Here is a 17777-nt window from a genome sequence, read left to right as displayed (position 1 = left end):
TCCCGCCTGCCCCAACTTCCCACTCCCACTCTGAAAACAAAGCTCGGGCGACTTGTAGAAAATTTCAGCAGGCGCTTCTCAATTACAGGAACGTTCAGAATAATCAGAGCGAGTTCAGTCTTAGCGAAAGATGGAAATATCACACCGCTCTCCGCTTTGAGGAAAAGGGCGGTACCGAGTTTATCAAGTATACAGTCTCGTGGCACATGACGATGCATTCAGAGCGATGAGGCTGAATTCAAATCTGGTTTCTACAGGAATATAAATTCTGCCCTCCTGGATAAATAAAAAAAATCTGGTTCTACCGATGAGTTTTTGTGCTGAGGAAAGTTTGCGAAGCGGATCCCAAACTGCCTCGCCGACAGCTGAACCGAGTGTTTTGTTGGCAAAATCAATACTGCACAACACACTGGTGTACTGCATGAAGTACCTGACCTGCTGAGCTGACAAATCAACAAAACACACACACACACACGATGGAGAGCACTTTGCACTTCATTAATTCTGAAATGAACAGGTATCTGTTTAGCGCATTAATTCATGAGGATTCTGCCGCAAGATGACTGGCAAATAATCATTACACAGAGACACCAATCAGCAATCCCGACTAAAACCGTGTGCCTAATTAATGCTCGGATCCTCCTCGTTCCACCTTAACAGCTCTGAACCACCGCAGCATTGACACCTGACCTGTGGGAATATCTTTTGGTGTCTGCTACTAGTAGGGGTGGGGAAGATTATTGATGACTGATAGATTCAACAAACAAAACAGCCTCAAGTATCACTTGAGATTTAAAGTGGTGCAAAATACTAAAATGAGGCGCAAATCAGCCATAACATTACACTGAATGACTACAAAGAGGCGAAACAACAACAGAGTGAAGCCAAATGTGCCCAGACAGCCAAAAAAACTCGAAATGACTACAAAGAGATGCAAAAAAATCATAAAAGTGACACCAAAAAATGAGAAAGAAATGCAAAAGAACAAAAAAATGCAATAACATGTACAGAAATCCAAGACAATTGCATATGTAGGCAAAATGATTAGTAAAGCGTGCAAGTGAACAAAGTTACACAAAAAGATGCAAAACAGCCATAAAATGACAACCAAGTGACACAAAATGACCACAAAGAGAACACAACAACAACAACAACAACAACAGCAAAGTGGCGTCAGACGTGTACAGAGATCCAGAAAATCATAATAAGACCAGCGATGCAAACGACCATAAAATCACAACATAAAATGGTAACCAAGTGACACGAGACGATTAGAAAGCGAGGGGCAAAAAAACGATTACAGAGATTCAAAACAACTCAGCATCACTAATCTTTGTGAGCCGAGCTGAAACACACTGGTGTGAATTACACTACGCGTTCACACGCCGACCCTTCACAGCGGCATGCTGGGTACATGACTCAATCAGACTCTTAGAAAGTTCGAGGCTGATGACTTACAGACTTTGCCCCGACGTAAAGCGCCAACACAGGAATGAAAAACAAGAACACGGCACATTTAAGAAGTGACTCAAATCGTTGAACACTGCATAAATACTTATCAATCAATGAAAATGAAAAGAACCGGCGTGAAATCTTTCTGCAAAGGACAAAAGAGCAAGTAGACCGCCCTGTTATTAGCAAAGAACAACAAGTGGAGACAATGAAGCTATTCCGAGAGATCAACGCTTTTTTGAATTTGTTGTGTAAAAATGAGGTTAAACCTAAAAACCTCGACACCCACGTCAGCCCCGGGTAAGCATCTGCTGCCGCCTTTTGTGTTTATGTGCTGAGAGAAGAGGTGAGAATATGACAGGCAGTGATATCTGGATGACAGCCGCGTTGACCTCTCACTCGTCTAACATGACGCACGCACTCGGCTTGAGTCGTCAGCAGAGCACGGGTGCAAATATTTCAGACGGATGAGGATTAAGGTCGCAGTTATCTATCTGCTGAAGTCTACTCTGTTCGCTGAGGAACTGAACTCTAGAAGATTTTTCTTAAATACATGTGCGCTGATGCATTTTGTACGCCTTCTACATGGAAATGGAAATGGGGAGGTTTCCATCTCGCTGCAGGGCAACCTGCTAGTGACAAATAAAAGCTGTTTCATTCATTCATTTCATACATGTGCTCAAGGCCAAGAAGCAAGACTGCAGGGACGTAACTGTAACTGCTGTAAATAATGAAGCGCGACCTTCATCAGCGCAACAAAACACGGCAGCTTTCACTTCTCAACCTGCAGCTCTTTCTTTCCGTTAGATTTTAATTCTAATACGCCAGCTTTACAGTTCATCTTTGTGGGGACATTTTCCAATCCAATAAATGTCAGCGTGGCGCTCTGTGCACGATGTAAGCCTCCATCCCCAAAGTCAAGAGTGCAGAACGGTGTTTAGCAGCTCCGGCATCAAACTGCCAAAATGACTGGCTGTGTTATCAGTTTCTGCAATTTTATACTCTGAAATAAACTTCAGTCGTATTTTTTAGAGAACAAAAAGTGATTTCATGGGAAACAACAATTGCAACTGTTTATTTTAACTAGGTGTGTTTATGTTTCGGGAAAAACTATGTCATCATGGGGAAATTTGCCGCTGCTAAAAAGGCTAAAAAGCAGGGGTGTCAAACATAAGGCCCAGGGACTAGAATTGGCCGAGCAATGGCTATAATGGAAAATACGATGGATGGCATAAATTTGTACCTGTATTTGCTACACCAAAGATAGAATAGATAAACCACAGAATGACTTTCTGCTTAGTGAGCAGAACTTTTTCTATAATTTTATGCAAAAAAGCTGAGATGTGCTGTTAAAATTACACTTCTTCATCTTATATTAAGATATCACAGGGATTAAATTAGTAGTTAAATGTCTGTAGGTTGACAGAAAGTCAAGTTTAACTCCTCTTGTCCAACCTGAGATCAAAGTGGGCTGTACGTGGCCCCTTGATATAAAATAAGTTTGACATTCCTGCTCTGAAGCACTTAGGTACCAATCTCACAGGAGGACATTAAACATATGGTAAGAGAAAAGGATCAGAGAGTTAGCTTAGCTTAACATAAAGATTAGAAAATGGGCAAGCGGCCGGCACATTTCAAACTGGAATGTGGGTACAGATTAAAACAAATGATAACACATAACACATTATTAAGTGAAATTCAGAGGTGCTGGTAGGGGGTTTGTTACCTTTGAGCATGCCCAAGCTGGCTGCTTCCCCCCTGCTTCTCATCTTTCTGCTCAGTTAAACTAAGCTAAGCTAATCACCCAGAGGCTTTAGATTAAAATTAGACACGAGAGTGGTGTTCAGCTTTTCATCTCTCTTTCTCTTTGAATTCTCAGGACACCTGAAAAAGAAGTCTTACAATTGTCCAAAAACTGAATTGGTGGCATTAAAAATCCACTCCAGACGCGCGCTATTTTTGGACTCTCTCTCTCTCTCTTGCTTTTCATTTCACTGCTCAAAAAGATATTAAGAAGACACGACAGCTTACTGCCCATTTGGCAACTGCTTTCTCATTAATGGATGTCATAGTCAAGGAGCGTGGCTCCGGCATCGGCAATCCTGAACAGCGAGGCGCCCCGCGGCAGAATCCCCTGCTCTATATCTGTCCACACGAAGGAAGGAAGTGTCCCTCAGTGAGTGGGCGAGAGGGGTGGTAGTTTCCATTTATTATATGTCTATATAACGGGCAACGCACCAATAATGGAAGCTAGAGTAGATGAAAGCATTAGTGTGTCGAGTGTTGGGTGGAAGCTTATATATAGACCTGTAGGGGAAAAAACGTATACCTGCATGTGGGCACAACAAAAGGCTCTAATCCTGTCCTTGTAATGCAGCTACAAGTGTCCGAACATAATGAGTCACTGTTAAACGACAGCAGAGACATAGTGGGTGAAATGAATTTGGAGATTTAAACTATCACCTAACAAGAGCTACAACAATTTCTATAGCACCGCTTTCACAGAGAGGTTTTACTGAACAGTGAGCTTTAATAAAAAAAATTAGCTTTAGGGATAAAAACTACTTTGGGAAAAAAAGAAACCTTATAGCACAAAGAAAAGCATGAGCACAGTAATTTCCCTTTTTGTAATCCTTGCATCCTTGTTTTGAATTCTTGCTCCATAAAGGCAATACTGCAGCTATAAGAAAAGCATGTTGTAGGGAATGTTTAGTTAAAATCCTCAAATCCCTGTTTGGATTTTCTGCCTCTAAAAACTGACAAGACAGCAGTGAGCCATAAACCCAAATCCAAACTTTAATTATGATGTCTGAGACTCCATCCATATTTTACTACAATCCAAGCCTGATGGGAATTGAATGAACTCCTGGAAACTTTTTTTTGGTCTGCTTGTTGTCAGACAGCATAAGCGTCACACGCGGGCACGTTTGCGGTACAGCGGGAAAAAACTGGTTGCAATTAAAGCCCGAGAAAGCACTCTTCACCAGTGTACGCATGCATATACATGAATGTGTGTGCTGCTTCCAGCTCCGGTGGGAGAGCATATGGCCTGCGGGTTCACAGAAAGTTGAACCTGAAGTGGCTGCGACCATAAAACAACAGTAACTTTGTAGCTTTACGGGGCATTTACCGTTGACACTGGATCTGTGAAGTCATCGGTGAACCCCGGGTGACCCCGTGTCACCTCACTAGGAAAGAAAAATGAGCCACCGTAAAAAAACCACCTTTAACAAGCATGACTCCCGGCCTGGCTGTGTAGATTAATGTTAACCCGTATAAATCAGACATCTTTCAGCACTGCTTGAAAGACTAGTCTATCCCAGCATTCTTTATAACAAGGACTTCTGCGTCATAAAGAGCCACAATCAGGGCGTCTCAGCCCTGAATGTTACTCATCGATCCTGAATCTGTAACGTTACGTGAAAGTGGAACATTTTTCCCAGCGAGTCTTTGATAATCTGCTCTCCGTTTTAAATTCACAGGTGGAACATGTGAATATTTTCTAAAAACAGAAACCTCTGTCTCTGCACGGCAACGTTGTCGCTCTTGATTCACTGTTTTCTGCTGCTGTTTTAGTGCCACTCGTTAAGAATACCTGTTCTGTGAGCATCTGAAGGTCTAGAACAGCAAAAATATTTGATGAGTATCCGACAGCAATCATCCAAATATCCTGGTTTGATAAGAGATGTTCCGTATACAAACCTGTAGCCTCCTATATGTTTTAAAACAGAATACTTGCGATATCCAAAGTTTCGACATACATCCTCATCAGAGTTCTGCCCTGAATGATCATTTTAAATACAACAATACTTTTTCCTGCAGCCTATTTTTCCTTTTGCAGAGCAGCGGGTCCATGTGAAAAGAAATCCAAGCTCTGAATTGCTCTAACAATGAGCTGCAAAAGCCTACTATGATGCATATCAACAATGAAATTGCACTGAAAACCCCACTGCTCCCAGTGAATTTCACCAGATCACCTTCACTTTAAAGCTCCCTACTTTACATTGCTGGACCACCTGTCAGGGGCGGCGGGACCGCTGAGATCTCTGCTATAATGACTTGGGATCGACTGGCCTTTGGTTTTCCAAAACAATCAAGCTGGGATGGTGAATACAACCCAGTTATGCGGGGCCAAATGGACCCGCAGAGCAAAGTAACCAAGCAAGGAATCAATCGAACAATCAAGTAAAGAACAAATCAGCCTTGTGAAGTTAAAAACCCCCTGAAAACTCAGCGAGCCATCGCTGCAGCCAGTCTGTAAACTCGTGCGTGTACATTGGCTGGTTCTGAAGGGAATTTATCAGAGTCCGGAGTAATCCAAACATCTCTAATTATGATTCCAGATAAACTGTTTTACAGTTGGGCAGCTTCATCTACCAGGAGGAAAGAGGCGTTAACACGATACGTCAGTCTGCTCGCAGAAAGTTGGCAAAATACTCACTGAGAATCAAGAAATATTAGGACCACCTGCTCCTCCAGAAAAGCACACTTGGAGATGGAATCCAAGTCAAACCCGTGCTCCCTTATTCATTTCACTTCACTAAACACACTTGATTCACGGGCTGAGACGCAGATTACTCTAAGGGGAGAACAAATCATCATGACTCTGATATTGCTGGTGGTCTTAACGATGTGAACACAGTGGATTTACAGCTACGCTTACATGTGTTCTGCAAATCTTTCCCCTTCGCTCCCCGGGATGTTTAGGAAAATGTGAGGCGGTGCCAGCGAAACGCTGAAAGCCAACAAAATAATGGAAGCACCATGCCAATTTAACATAAGTGGATGCCCACTTAAGCCGAGCAATTACAGGTTCCCCTGCTTATTTATCACACTATCATTAACTAAGACAAATTGCAAACATGATGTCTTTTGCATACGGGTTGTTTTTCAAGCACTGTGCACATAAGCTATCATACATCACAGCTTTACGTTACAGAGTTTGTGAATTATGAAACAATTGATAATACAGTGCTTAATAGAAAAGTGACGGGACTAAGCCAAATGATGCGTAACAAAACAAGGCTGCAGTGTACAGATGAGCAGCAAGTGCGACACAAAAGAAACAGCTGAAATATGACTTCATCAAAATGCTCCTTATCGTTTTAATATCTGTTTGCTAAAATGGGCTCTCTCCCCACAAACCATCACATCTCTGCAGGTCCATTGCATCCTGGAGAACTATTGGAACATACAATAATAAAAATGATTCTTTTATTTTGAAAGTGTAAATATAAGTAAATAAATCCTAGCAATACACAAAAATGAAATCAATACAAAAAATTACTGAGCAAAGGGTTTAGGCTAAAACTTTAGCTTATTACACTTACAGCCTTTTATAACAGGTATTCATTTATAAATAACTGGACATTATTAACTTCAGCTTATTGTTATTATTATCTATATAACTAGGAAGCTCATTCTCCTTCTCCTGACGATACTTTAAAGATATAACACATTTTGGGATCACCTTAGCAGAAGGCATCGACAATATCATTTCCTAAATGTTGCCAGCATAAACAAAGGCAGTAAAATTTTAGCCTCATTTAAAGATAAAAGCCATTTTTACAAAAGTTTGACCTTATTTGACCTTGAAGAAGAGGTCAGAGGTCCAAGGTGACATGGCATTTAGAATCAGCATAGATCATCACCTGTATGTTGTCAATGCAAACAATGGCAGGTTTCAATAGTTCCAAATAGCATTATTATCACTTTGACCTTCAGATTAATCTATTGGCTTTAAAGGAGATGTCAGAGGTCAAATGTGACATGCTATTTTAAATCTGTCAACAGTACTTACTATATGCTGACAATATACACCACACTAAGAATCGTACTTTCTAAGTTACGAGCCTTTTTGTCAGTTTTCCACCAATAAATCGTGAGGATGAGCTTGAAGATGTCGGTGGATGGAAGCCAAATTTTAGCATGACCCCCTCTACACCCCTACAAAGTTCTAGCAGAATTCATTCACAATGTTCGGAGCTATCGTGTGTCCTCATCACAACTGCCAAGGACGTTTACCCCTTTTACAGAAATACATCTTTCCAATATTTACACTGACCCCTGCCTTTTAAACATACTAGTGTCTAATTTTAAAGAGCCTCTAGAAGCAGATTCTTTTGTGCTTTACACATCTTCAGCACAGTGCTGAGATCAACAATATCCTACAATTGTAAGGTGTGAGTTATATGAAATGGTTGGCTCATAACAATAAAATCATGACATCCCTTGTTTTAGGTCCTCACAGTAAAGCAGCGGAGCACATACACAGCATCCTTCCACCAAGGCTGAAAATTCACTCAACACCGAGCATCAATAGAGTCTCTTGATCCAGAAGAATCCAGGTTTGTGTCTGAAACCTTCTTGTGAATATAAGGATGATTTCTCACCTCACTGTTTTTTTCCCATTTTAATTGATATTTAATTGTAATAAATAAATATAGTCTGTGGGTCAAGCCCCACCTCTGCAAAACTGTTGTTTCTGAATAATAATTTTTCAATAATCCTGAATCCTGCAAACAAACTAAACCAATCACATAACCTCTTTGGCAAAGGTAAATATATAGGTAGCCATAAATTTAAAAAAAACCCCGAAATATTCATGTAGACTGTGTTGGATTGTAGTGTTATTTTATGCCATGTTATACCCCGAATTAAAGATTGTGAATTATTATGTAGATTAGCGTGTGTTCATTAAAATCATCGTTTGACTCAACCCGACCGGACCAGTGTTGTTATTGTGGTTTTTTCTCTTGTTTCCATCCCCAATTTTGAACCTTAACAACTGAGAAAAAACAATGCTTGGATATATAAACAGATTAGATATAAACAATATCAAAGTCATGCTTGAGACGACCAATGTGATAAATTAAGACCAGGAAACTTCTGCAGCAGTGAACCACATTTTAATTTCAGACGCTGGGATCACTGGGACAGATATTTAGAGCCTTTCTCCTTCACTTCCTAAAGTCATAAAACATTTGGCTGATTGCTGAACATCTTTTTTATCTCAGCACTACCTCTGAGCTCTGTAGACATCCCATGATCCTCATCACTCCATCAGGACAGGCTGTTGCCCTGGGAGTAATGAAGGCTGACAGTAGCTGCTGCTGCAGGCACCATGTGAAAGAGAGAGGCTGGACTAGACTACTGTGACAAGCAGGTATTGTTTCCACAGCCAAACCAGGCTCAGTGTGGGCTTCCAGTCTAATTTTGGGTAAATATCCTTACAGGCAGCAGCTTCAGCTCCACGAGTCCTTTTTTTTTAAATTTATTTTTTGAGTCAACAAGAAGAAAGTTGCAGCGAGGGGTGCAGAGAGGACGAAAACTGGTTTTACTCTGGCTCCACAAGTCTCTTATTTAACCAATGAATACTGTCTACTTATATCCACAGAAAATACAGTCACACTCACATAAAGCATTAGAGGCACTCTTTCTCCTTTCTGTGGAGAACACAGGACAGCTTTGTGCAGCCCCAGGGTTTTTCTCTGTTCCTTACTGCATGTTGCCAAGGTCTCGCTCTCACAAGCTAAGACCAAGGATAAAGATGTGTGTTTTTTCTCTTGTACTGGAATGAAAACCAAGCTGAGCTTCTCTAGAGAAGGAGAAACTGTATTCTACTGTGCACTGCATGCCTTTCCTTCTTTGTAAATTCTAGTTCAATAGACCCCAAGTTAACTAGGAAGTCTTCCTTCAGACATAATAGCCTCTTTAATAATGGGATAAAATACAGAGGCAACAGCTTCAAGAGAACAGAACAGGTTCCACAGTATTTCCACAAGCTAGAACCGCACTGTGAAACTGTGAAATAACTTATATTACCATCAAGTGAAGTTTTTCCACACTATGCACATGCCAAACATGAAGCAGAATAACAGAAAAAGCTCTTATTTAGGTAATAATATTTAGATAATCCTCCAAACTTACAGCAATTTATTCTGCATGTAACTACAACCCAACTTTAAAAAACAAAACCAAAAAAGTAGCTGATGATAACAAGCAGGATGCAATCAATTTAAAATCATGTATATATTAGATCCTATTATATGTACTATTGTGTATTAAACGATTACACATTTTATATTACACAGATTTATAATACATATTTACAATATTGTTGTTTCAAATGGAGATTATATCCTCAAAGCTAAACTTTGTCAATATCTGTTTAATCCGATTAGATAAAGTTTTCTACTTCAGTTATTTCGTGCTGCAAAATGAGATTGTTGAGCATGCTAACACTGACCTTATGACCTGTCATGAATCCTACCATAAGACCGAGCCGGGCTGCTATCAGTCTGAAATTGAGCCCTCTTGTTAGTAGGATTCCCAGTGTATTTTCATGTATTTATTATTAATTGTGTTTTCATATATTTAATAAAATATTTATCACAATTTTTCTCTGTTGGTCTTAATTAAGACTAACAGAGATGGACTGTAGGGCCAGGTTGTTCTTGTGTTGGTGTTATCAGCTAGTCAAGTTATGTATTACACCCAGACGTATGGTGCAGGGATGAAGTCTCTTCTAGCTCAGTGGTGATTTGGACTGGGAACAATGATTTCTGTGCTCCCACACAGCTAAGAGATCCAGGCTATTGGTAAAAGAAAAAAACAGCTCTTGGGTTAAAAACTTGAGATTGCTGGAAACAAACCAAACGTGAAGAGCCCCTAGCTTTGTTGTGATATCACATGCTGTTGTTTTACCTTGAAGACGAACATCTCCCTTCTCAGTATGGCCAGGGTGTTGAAGCCTCCATCGCAGATGTTGGGTTTAGCATTGGGCTGCGACGGTCGCGTAGGCAGCATTGGGAGTTGCGTCTGCCTGTCTTGTTTACGAGGGTCCGAAGGAGGATGGGAGCGAGGAGAGGGCGCCGTTGGCAAAGGCTTGGTGGGCTGGGGGAGTTTATCGGGCGGCCCTGCGGGGAGTCAGAGAAATACATCTTATACGTCTCCGCAACATGTTGTTTTGCTTTTTCATTACTTCACCAGTTGAAGCTAACCAGCACTCTGATCTTGCAGGAGAAACGAATGTTCAAGCCAAGTTTGGTGGTGCCACTTGGAAAAACAACAACAAACAAACAAAGGTAAGAAGTGATGAAGGCTGCCAACGAGGACTCAACAAAGATATGAGAGAGAAAGGAGTCCACGGATAAACAAGATGAGGTCAGTGGGTAGAAATCAGTGGGTAGATGTTAACGCTGCCAAGTTTAGAGATTCAGCTTAGCAAAGCATAATATCATACGCTATAAAGACACAAACAAACATCAGAGCAGAATTAGGTTTAATAAATGTAGATCATGTGATTTCATGCCAAATTCATGAATTACTGTACGTGATAAAGGGAAAGGAGTTATGCACACTGAGGCAGTGGCTAATAACAAATGGGCGTTGCCTATGAATAACGCATGACGCTGCATGATTAACGCACTCTGTGACTGTAAGGGGATGAGGTGCAGACAGACTGAGGAAGACAAGACTGTGACAAGACTAACGCTTGTTCCATGGTACTGTGCCTGTGTCACGTTTGCGCAGGTATTTGCCTGCGCAGAGCTTTCTAGAGTTGTTTTCAACCTGTGCTAACGAGATCCCGTGCAGACTTCCAAAGATAGAAAATTGCAGTCTTAAAAGTACAGACGCTCATTTCACGTCAGCTCTTTGTGCTTATAATTTTGCTGACTGATTGGACCAACAATAACACCACATACTTGGCACGCTAGCCTCTATCTGGCAGCAGACGCTTTCTGCAGGTAGACGTTTCGATCCGTACATCCCTACAGTCTGCCAACAGAGACCAATATTCAGCCCATAACGTGACAGAAAGACCTCACCTTAATCAGATAAAATGTATGATTTTAATGGCCTTCCATTCTTTCAGCAGACGTTCACAGACTTGCAGAATCAATGCCAAGGCCCACTGAAGCTGTCCTGGCAACATATAGTGGCTACTTAGACATTTTACGTTGGCTCTTCCTTTAATGTGTCATCCATCTGTAGTTGACAAACCAGACAATCGCAGGATTAAGCCATCACCCAGTCCACAAAACTGATCAGCGGGTCTACACGAGAGTGATTCCATTCACTGACTGAAGTTAATCCCCTGAAATACATCGCAGATTAGTGGAGCCAAAGTACTCTGAAGTTATGTAAGCATGGGGGAGATTCACAGTCAGATGGACGTGTAAACAAACAGGCAAATGTGTACTTGCAGCTACATTGTGGTAAACCGACGACAAGAAAAGATAAACACAGCTTTTTTTGGGGGCAGATTTTGGCTCTTTTGGTCACCCTGTAATTTCAGCATCTGGCTGTTGTTAATTTACTGGAGATGTCCAGGTGGCCCACGTGTTACACCAGTACTGTGGTGACTGGCTGGACCAATCAGCTAATTCCACCGATCTGTGCACTTGAAACAGGAATCTAATCAGCGAACTCTGTGGGTGGGAGTGGGAGACAAACTTCCCACACTTACAGATATTAGTGGAACACAGATGAAAACCAGCAATGCAGCCTAAGAACAAAGGAGCTGGAGAGCCTTTATAACCACAGAATTCATTCATGAACCACTCGTAGTTCACGTTCATATTGCTGATCTGTTTGGATTTAAATAAATACTGTGTATTATGTAAAACACTCAACACAAAAAGTTCAGACATTTTTCATAGTGCATGTTTGAGGTACTTATTTTATTTTTAGTGGGCTACATACTGAATTTAGAGCACAGAAAGAAAAAAAAAATCAATCCTATCACACTAGTATCGATCCGATACTGATACCAGCATGAGTATCGATACTATTGATATTTGGCTCGATTTGCATCATGGTTTCACCTTCTCATGTTGCAATTCCCTGACCACTACCTCAGCTGCTGCTGACCTCTCATCCCTACTACTAAAGCCATTAGCAGGATGTGAAGAGATGTAAGTGCAGAAACAGGAGGCCTGTGTGACAGAGAAACTTCAGAAGTATTACGTGACAGTCATGGTGGAGTAGTAAAGGATAGTGTTATTGCTGTAGCTGACTCCAGGGTCACTACTGATATGTTAGCCAATCTATGTGGACATACCAACTAGCAATGTGGATATGCTGACGCCTGTTTTTAGCATGCTAGTGTGGTTAAAGATATAAATGTGCAAAGAGTGAACATATACAGAAAATGAGAATATCAATATTGGAGTGTTTTATTGTTCATAATGGAATTATGACACAGGCTAATGGTCATGGTTTAAAGGAAAAATATCAAACAAAGATTTAACGAGGCCTAAAAGATAAGACATGTGAGACTTTTAAAATTTAATGCAGCTCTTGTTGGGCATCCGGCCATTTAGAAGTTTAAGGCAGATTTACCCTTTAGTTATTTATGTAAAATTAGATTTAGCTCATTTTGTTTTCTTTAAAAGGTCCTAAAAATATAAACTCCAGCCCAACTTTTAAATCATGTTTACTGTTTGAGGGCTTCAGCTGAATTTCAATACAATTATGGCCTGAATAACATTAATGATTTTTGTTTCTGTCATCCCAGTCATCGACATCATGGTGCCTGAGCTCTGCTGCTTCTGTAAAAAGGAAGTGGGCTCTGAGAACGCAGGAAGTCATTAAGTTCAAAGCCCAGTGGGAACATTTGGATTTGTCCAGGAAGAAAAAAAGATTACATGACAGAAATGCCACATCTATAGGTTTGAATGTGATCTGTACTTCATTCTTTACAGTTTCAAGCTGCCAAACTTTTTATTCACATAAGTCAATACATATCGAATGCACTTTACAGTGTTTTTTGTGACTACGGTTCAAAGAGTTGAAGGAATAAACAGAAGCAGCAAAGCCAAAACGTCCAAAAACTCTAGAGGTCAACTGATCCTCAGCAGCTCTTAGCTTCCCACAGTTCCTCGTATGATTGTGCCCGACTCTCCCAGACTGCAAGCCAACAGCTGTAAATGAACGCCAATTCACTCGCATTTCCTTCACATCTCCTTATACCGCTTCACCTTCACACAGAACCAAGTCGCACTTTTTTCCTACTCAACCTTAAGTGCATCACCTTGTACTCGATGTAAGCTGTGTACCTCCCACCTCTTCTCCTGTTTAGTACCACATCTAGCACCGGCACTGGCATGTGGAAAAAAACATGGAGGCCAATTACTGCGAGGGGGGTGGGGGGTACGAAGCTGAGAGCAGAGCTGTCATCAGTCGTCCTGCCCTTCAACTCTTGGTACGACACAGAGGAGAGGGAGGGAGGGGCAATGCAGAGGAATAAAACACGAGAGGGATGAAGAGAGATTTGAATCGCTTGCCCAGGTCTGTCACTCCCAGAGGGACGTGCCCTGACCATGTAAGCAGATGGCAGGTTCTATGTGTGTGCGCGCATGCAGCCATTCAGCAGAGTGTGACTGGTGTACAGTGTCGACAGCAGTAAGGAACGATGCTGTCATTCGCCAACGACTCGTTTCCGAACTTAGATGTCAAGCTGAGGTTGAGACGACAGCATCGGCACTCCCGATAACACATTTAAACATTAAGGCTTCCGCCTCCACAAGCCAGCCTCGTCTGAATTATCATTACAAGTATCCAGACTGATAACTGATTTTTGTCACTGCAATCTACTAATTCAACTACGAGTGAAAAAACCGAAGAAGCAAACTCTGTGGGTGCTTCCATAAATCCTTTGCCGTCAAATTGAATTTCACACTGCCGCCCCAGAGCTATATCAGCTTTATGAGAAGACAAAGCACTGTGCAATCAGCGTCTGTCAACTCCAAATGTGTGTCGATGAGGGATGCGTGCTGTAGGCGCTCTGATGATGAAGTATGATCGGAAATGTAGGTCTTAATTGAATTCAATTTAAGTATTTGAGCCTTAATTTGAATCTTGGTCTTAATCTTATTTCTGTAACTGTGAAAGTTTGTTACAATAACGCAGAAAACAAGAGCTCCAGGTGAAGGAAGATGACTTACTTTAGCTATGCCAGCTTCATATGGTTAGGTGTGTTGGGCAGTGTACTTATAGTTGAGCTCTTACATGGTCTACTGACTTGATATGTCACAGGAAGATGACTATGAATGCTTAGTATGTTATTGGCTTGCTTGTATGACAGCTAAAGCCTGAAGACTAACTCCTCAGACCACACTGATAAACTCTAATACTTGGCTGTGTCCTGCGTTTGCTTAACAAATTGCTGAATTTAAATAAAAAAAAGAAAAAAAGAAGGCTTACCATAAATTTTCTGGATGCCTAGCAGGTCATCCATTGGTAGTTTGAAGTCATCCGTGTCCATGTACTGATAGAAAGGAGCCATGATAGCTGTGGGGTCGTTGGAGTGTTCGAGGCCCAGTGCGTGACCAAGCTCATGGACGGCTACCAGGAACAAATCGTTACCTAGAAACACGAAGAGAGAGTGAAGGAGAGAGCAGCTCTGTCAGTGCTGTTGGACGTAAACGAAAACAAGCGAATTCGAAAAGAAAAAGAAAAGAGAAAACTTTGTCAGCCCCGGGTTATTGTGGCTTGTCATGGTCCACCTGTTCTAGTGCCAGAGAGGTTCCCTCAAAATAAGGCCAAGTTTTGAAAGTTTGTACAGTCGTGTTTAAATAAGCAGCAGCCCTACAGGGGAAAAGCTGACTGTGTCTTACAATATGCATCCATACATATATAAGGGTCTATGCATGAGCACAGATAATCCACCATCTGCGCTCCTAATCAGTCCATCTTCAGACAGAAACACAGGCTCGTACACATACATGTGTAATAAATACAAGTGCACTTCAAAGAGCACAGGCAACCCTGCGAACTGTAATTAGTCTCTAGCTGCGGTAAGCTGAAGACTACACTGGGTTCTTGACCTCTCGACTCAGAAACTCTCTGTGGCTAACAGCCAAACCCCAGCCCAACCCTAGCTGTATTAAAGCTGAGATATTTGGGATTGAAAGCCTCCTATTCCTCAACTTACGTCACTGGCAACCAAAACAACAACAAAAACCAGTCCTCCTCATCCTCCTCTCTGATGTTCTGCCAGCGTTTTGAATCTGACCCATAAAGAAGCTCATCATCATACAATTAGGGTTAGACTGCTACGTCTTCTATTATTTGTGGCTATACACGGGCTGTCTGTGGGAAACTATTAACCTGATTCCAATGAGATGTCTTACGCTGCAATATGTTATTGCTGAACTTCAAAGGAAAGCTTTTTTTCCTAGCTGTCAGACACAAAAAGTTATGGTTTACCGTTATGCATGAAAATGTAATAGCAGTTAGACAAAGGTCGGCTGGAGTTTAGAGTCAAACTGGTCAAAAACAAAAAAATATGGGGTGAGCACCATCACCTCGCAGCAAAAAGGGTATGCTCTGGATACTCTGGCTTCTTCCCACAGTCCAAAGACAAAGATGGGGTTAGGCCAACTCGTGACTCTAAATTGAGCTTGTCTGTCTGTGTTAACTCTGCGACAGACTGGCCAGGGTGTGCCCTGCCTCTCGTCCTGCGATGCTAACCTGGATTAGTGGAAGAAAATGGCTGGAAGAAAAAAACAAAAAGGATTTAATGTGTTTTGAGGGGGGTTTCTTTTGCACTCTCCAAGCTGCCATCTCTCTTCAGTTTTACCTTTGCTTTTTTTTTCTTCTCCCCCCTTATCGCAACAAGACTCAGTGGGGATAAGCATCACTTATTCATTGGTGTTCCTACGAAAGTGAGGCACTTATCTGCTGCAAATCTGTCACATGAATAACGCTTCAGCAGATACAGAGACTGAGATTTAGATCTCTTCATCGCAGGTACAGTGCGATACTTAGGAATTTACGGACAAGGCTACAACAGAGAAACGGGTTAATTGGGACCTCATGAATGATATTTGACTGTATAAATGTCAGCAGGTCTTTATAGGCGTGATGGAAAGCTCTTGCGTTAATACCCAGGTTTTCGCTGAAACAGCTTCGGGTTTCAGTCCAAGTCGTCCAATGAAAATAGATGGCTTGTAAAAGTTAGAGAAGTGTAGAAATTGAGGCAAAATTTATGCAAGCTTGTAATATTGAACAAGTGTCTGAAGATGTGGTTTATAGCAAATAAAGAGAGGCAGAGAGAAAGAAAGGAGATAAAGAGGAGAGAGATACAGCTAAGTGATTCAGGAATTATTTGAGGAGGAAATCGGGCGAGCCAGCTCTGCAGCTGAAGATCTTCCACCCCCCGCCCGAGTTGTTTCCTGGGATAGCAGCGGAAGCAGAAGGGTAAGAGTGAACAATTAAGTCTAAAAAAAAAATGAAAAAATCTAATTAATTCTATGAAAATAGCCGGTAGAGTTACAGCACACAAATGTGATGGTGGTCTGTGAAGAGATTTTGATCTTAGTGTAGCTGTACACGTGCTTGCTTGATTTACCCACACTAACTGGCATCATTTCTGACTTCATAAATCATATTAATAACTCACTGACCGCATCAGCACTCACTGACTCACTGACCTCTTTTTCTTTTCTTACCAAAAAAGACTTGAAGCTCAGAGGAGTGTTAAAAAAATGTGTGTAGCACGTTTTGACATCATATGTGAGTAAAGTGGAATTATTGACTGTATATGTAATATTAATGCGACTACATTTACACCAGATCTCTGTCACCTCATCGTACCTGATCCTTAGTACCCAGAAGGTTATTAGTAAACAAGTAAAGGTTTATTTATGTGGAACTTTTCACAGACTAGGCAGTCACAAAGTAAAAAATATTGACTGTAGTAAGTTGTTCCAGTATGTATGTATGTATGTATGTATGTATGTATATATATATATATATATATATATATATATATATATATATATATATATATATATATCATAGACTGTTTTATTGAGAAATACAGTATATGAGAGCTATTGCACAACGAGTTCTGACACTACAGATGCTCAGGTCATCAGTTGCACGACTTAAGTGAAGAACTGTCTCTGTCGTTTTCCGTCTCCATCTCGTTCCATCGCTCAATCTTGAGTCAGCCTTCCTGCCTCCCGGGTCCCTCTGAGGTCAGTGTCGTCGCTTTGACTCGGCTGCTTATGTAAGTCACGTTGTGTTAGATGGGGATGCCCTGTCGACCCCGGGGCCACAAACAAAGCTAAGGCAGTTTGTACCGCCTGGCTAATTATCAGCTGGAAGTTACAGAGAGCCCAGAGAGAAAATGGTGACGCCTAGACAGACGTGGGTAGATGAAGAGGATGGAGCCAGATGAAAGAAACAAAGAGCAGTGCACAAGGAGGGAAACCAAGCGAGATGAAGGTGAGAGAAAAAGTTATAGAATGGGGAAACAGAGGGGGGGAGACAAAGATTTGATATAGTGGATACATAGAGAGATAAAAAAGGTG

At 41.3% G+C, this 17777-nt stretch overlaps 1 protein-coding gene across 2 annotated transcripts in view; it reads right to left on the bottom strand.

Moving 5' to 3' along the window:
• mmp16a (matrix metallopeptidase 16a (membrane-inserted)) overlaps window positions 1–17777 on the bottom strand; it is a 75092-nt gene that overhangs the window by 12096 nt on the left and 45219 nt on the right. For both annotated transcript variants that reach the window (XM_082547001.1, XM_082547002.1), the window contains 2 exons: window positions 14662–14823; window positions 10159–10370 (listed from right to left, as the gene is read on the bottom strand). In XM_082547001.1, coding sequence (XP_082403127.1) covers window positions 10159–10370; window positions 14662–14823 — 374 coding nt within the window. The remainder of the gene's footprint in view (window positions 1–10158; window positions 10371–14661; window positions 14824–17777) is intronic.

Source organism: Aulonocara stuartgranti, assembly GCF_965226115.1.
Source record: "Aulonocara stuartgranti genome assembly, chromosome: 9".
Classification (NCBI taxonomy): domain Eukaryota; kingdom Metazoa; phylum Chordata; class Actinopteri; order Cichliformes; family Cichlidae; genus Aulonocara; species Aulonocara stuartgranti.
Note: the sequence above shows the minus strand (reverse complement) of the source record. Positions and strands in the feature narration are given on the sequence as shown.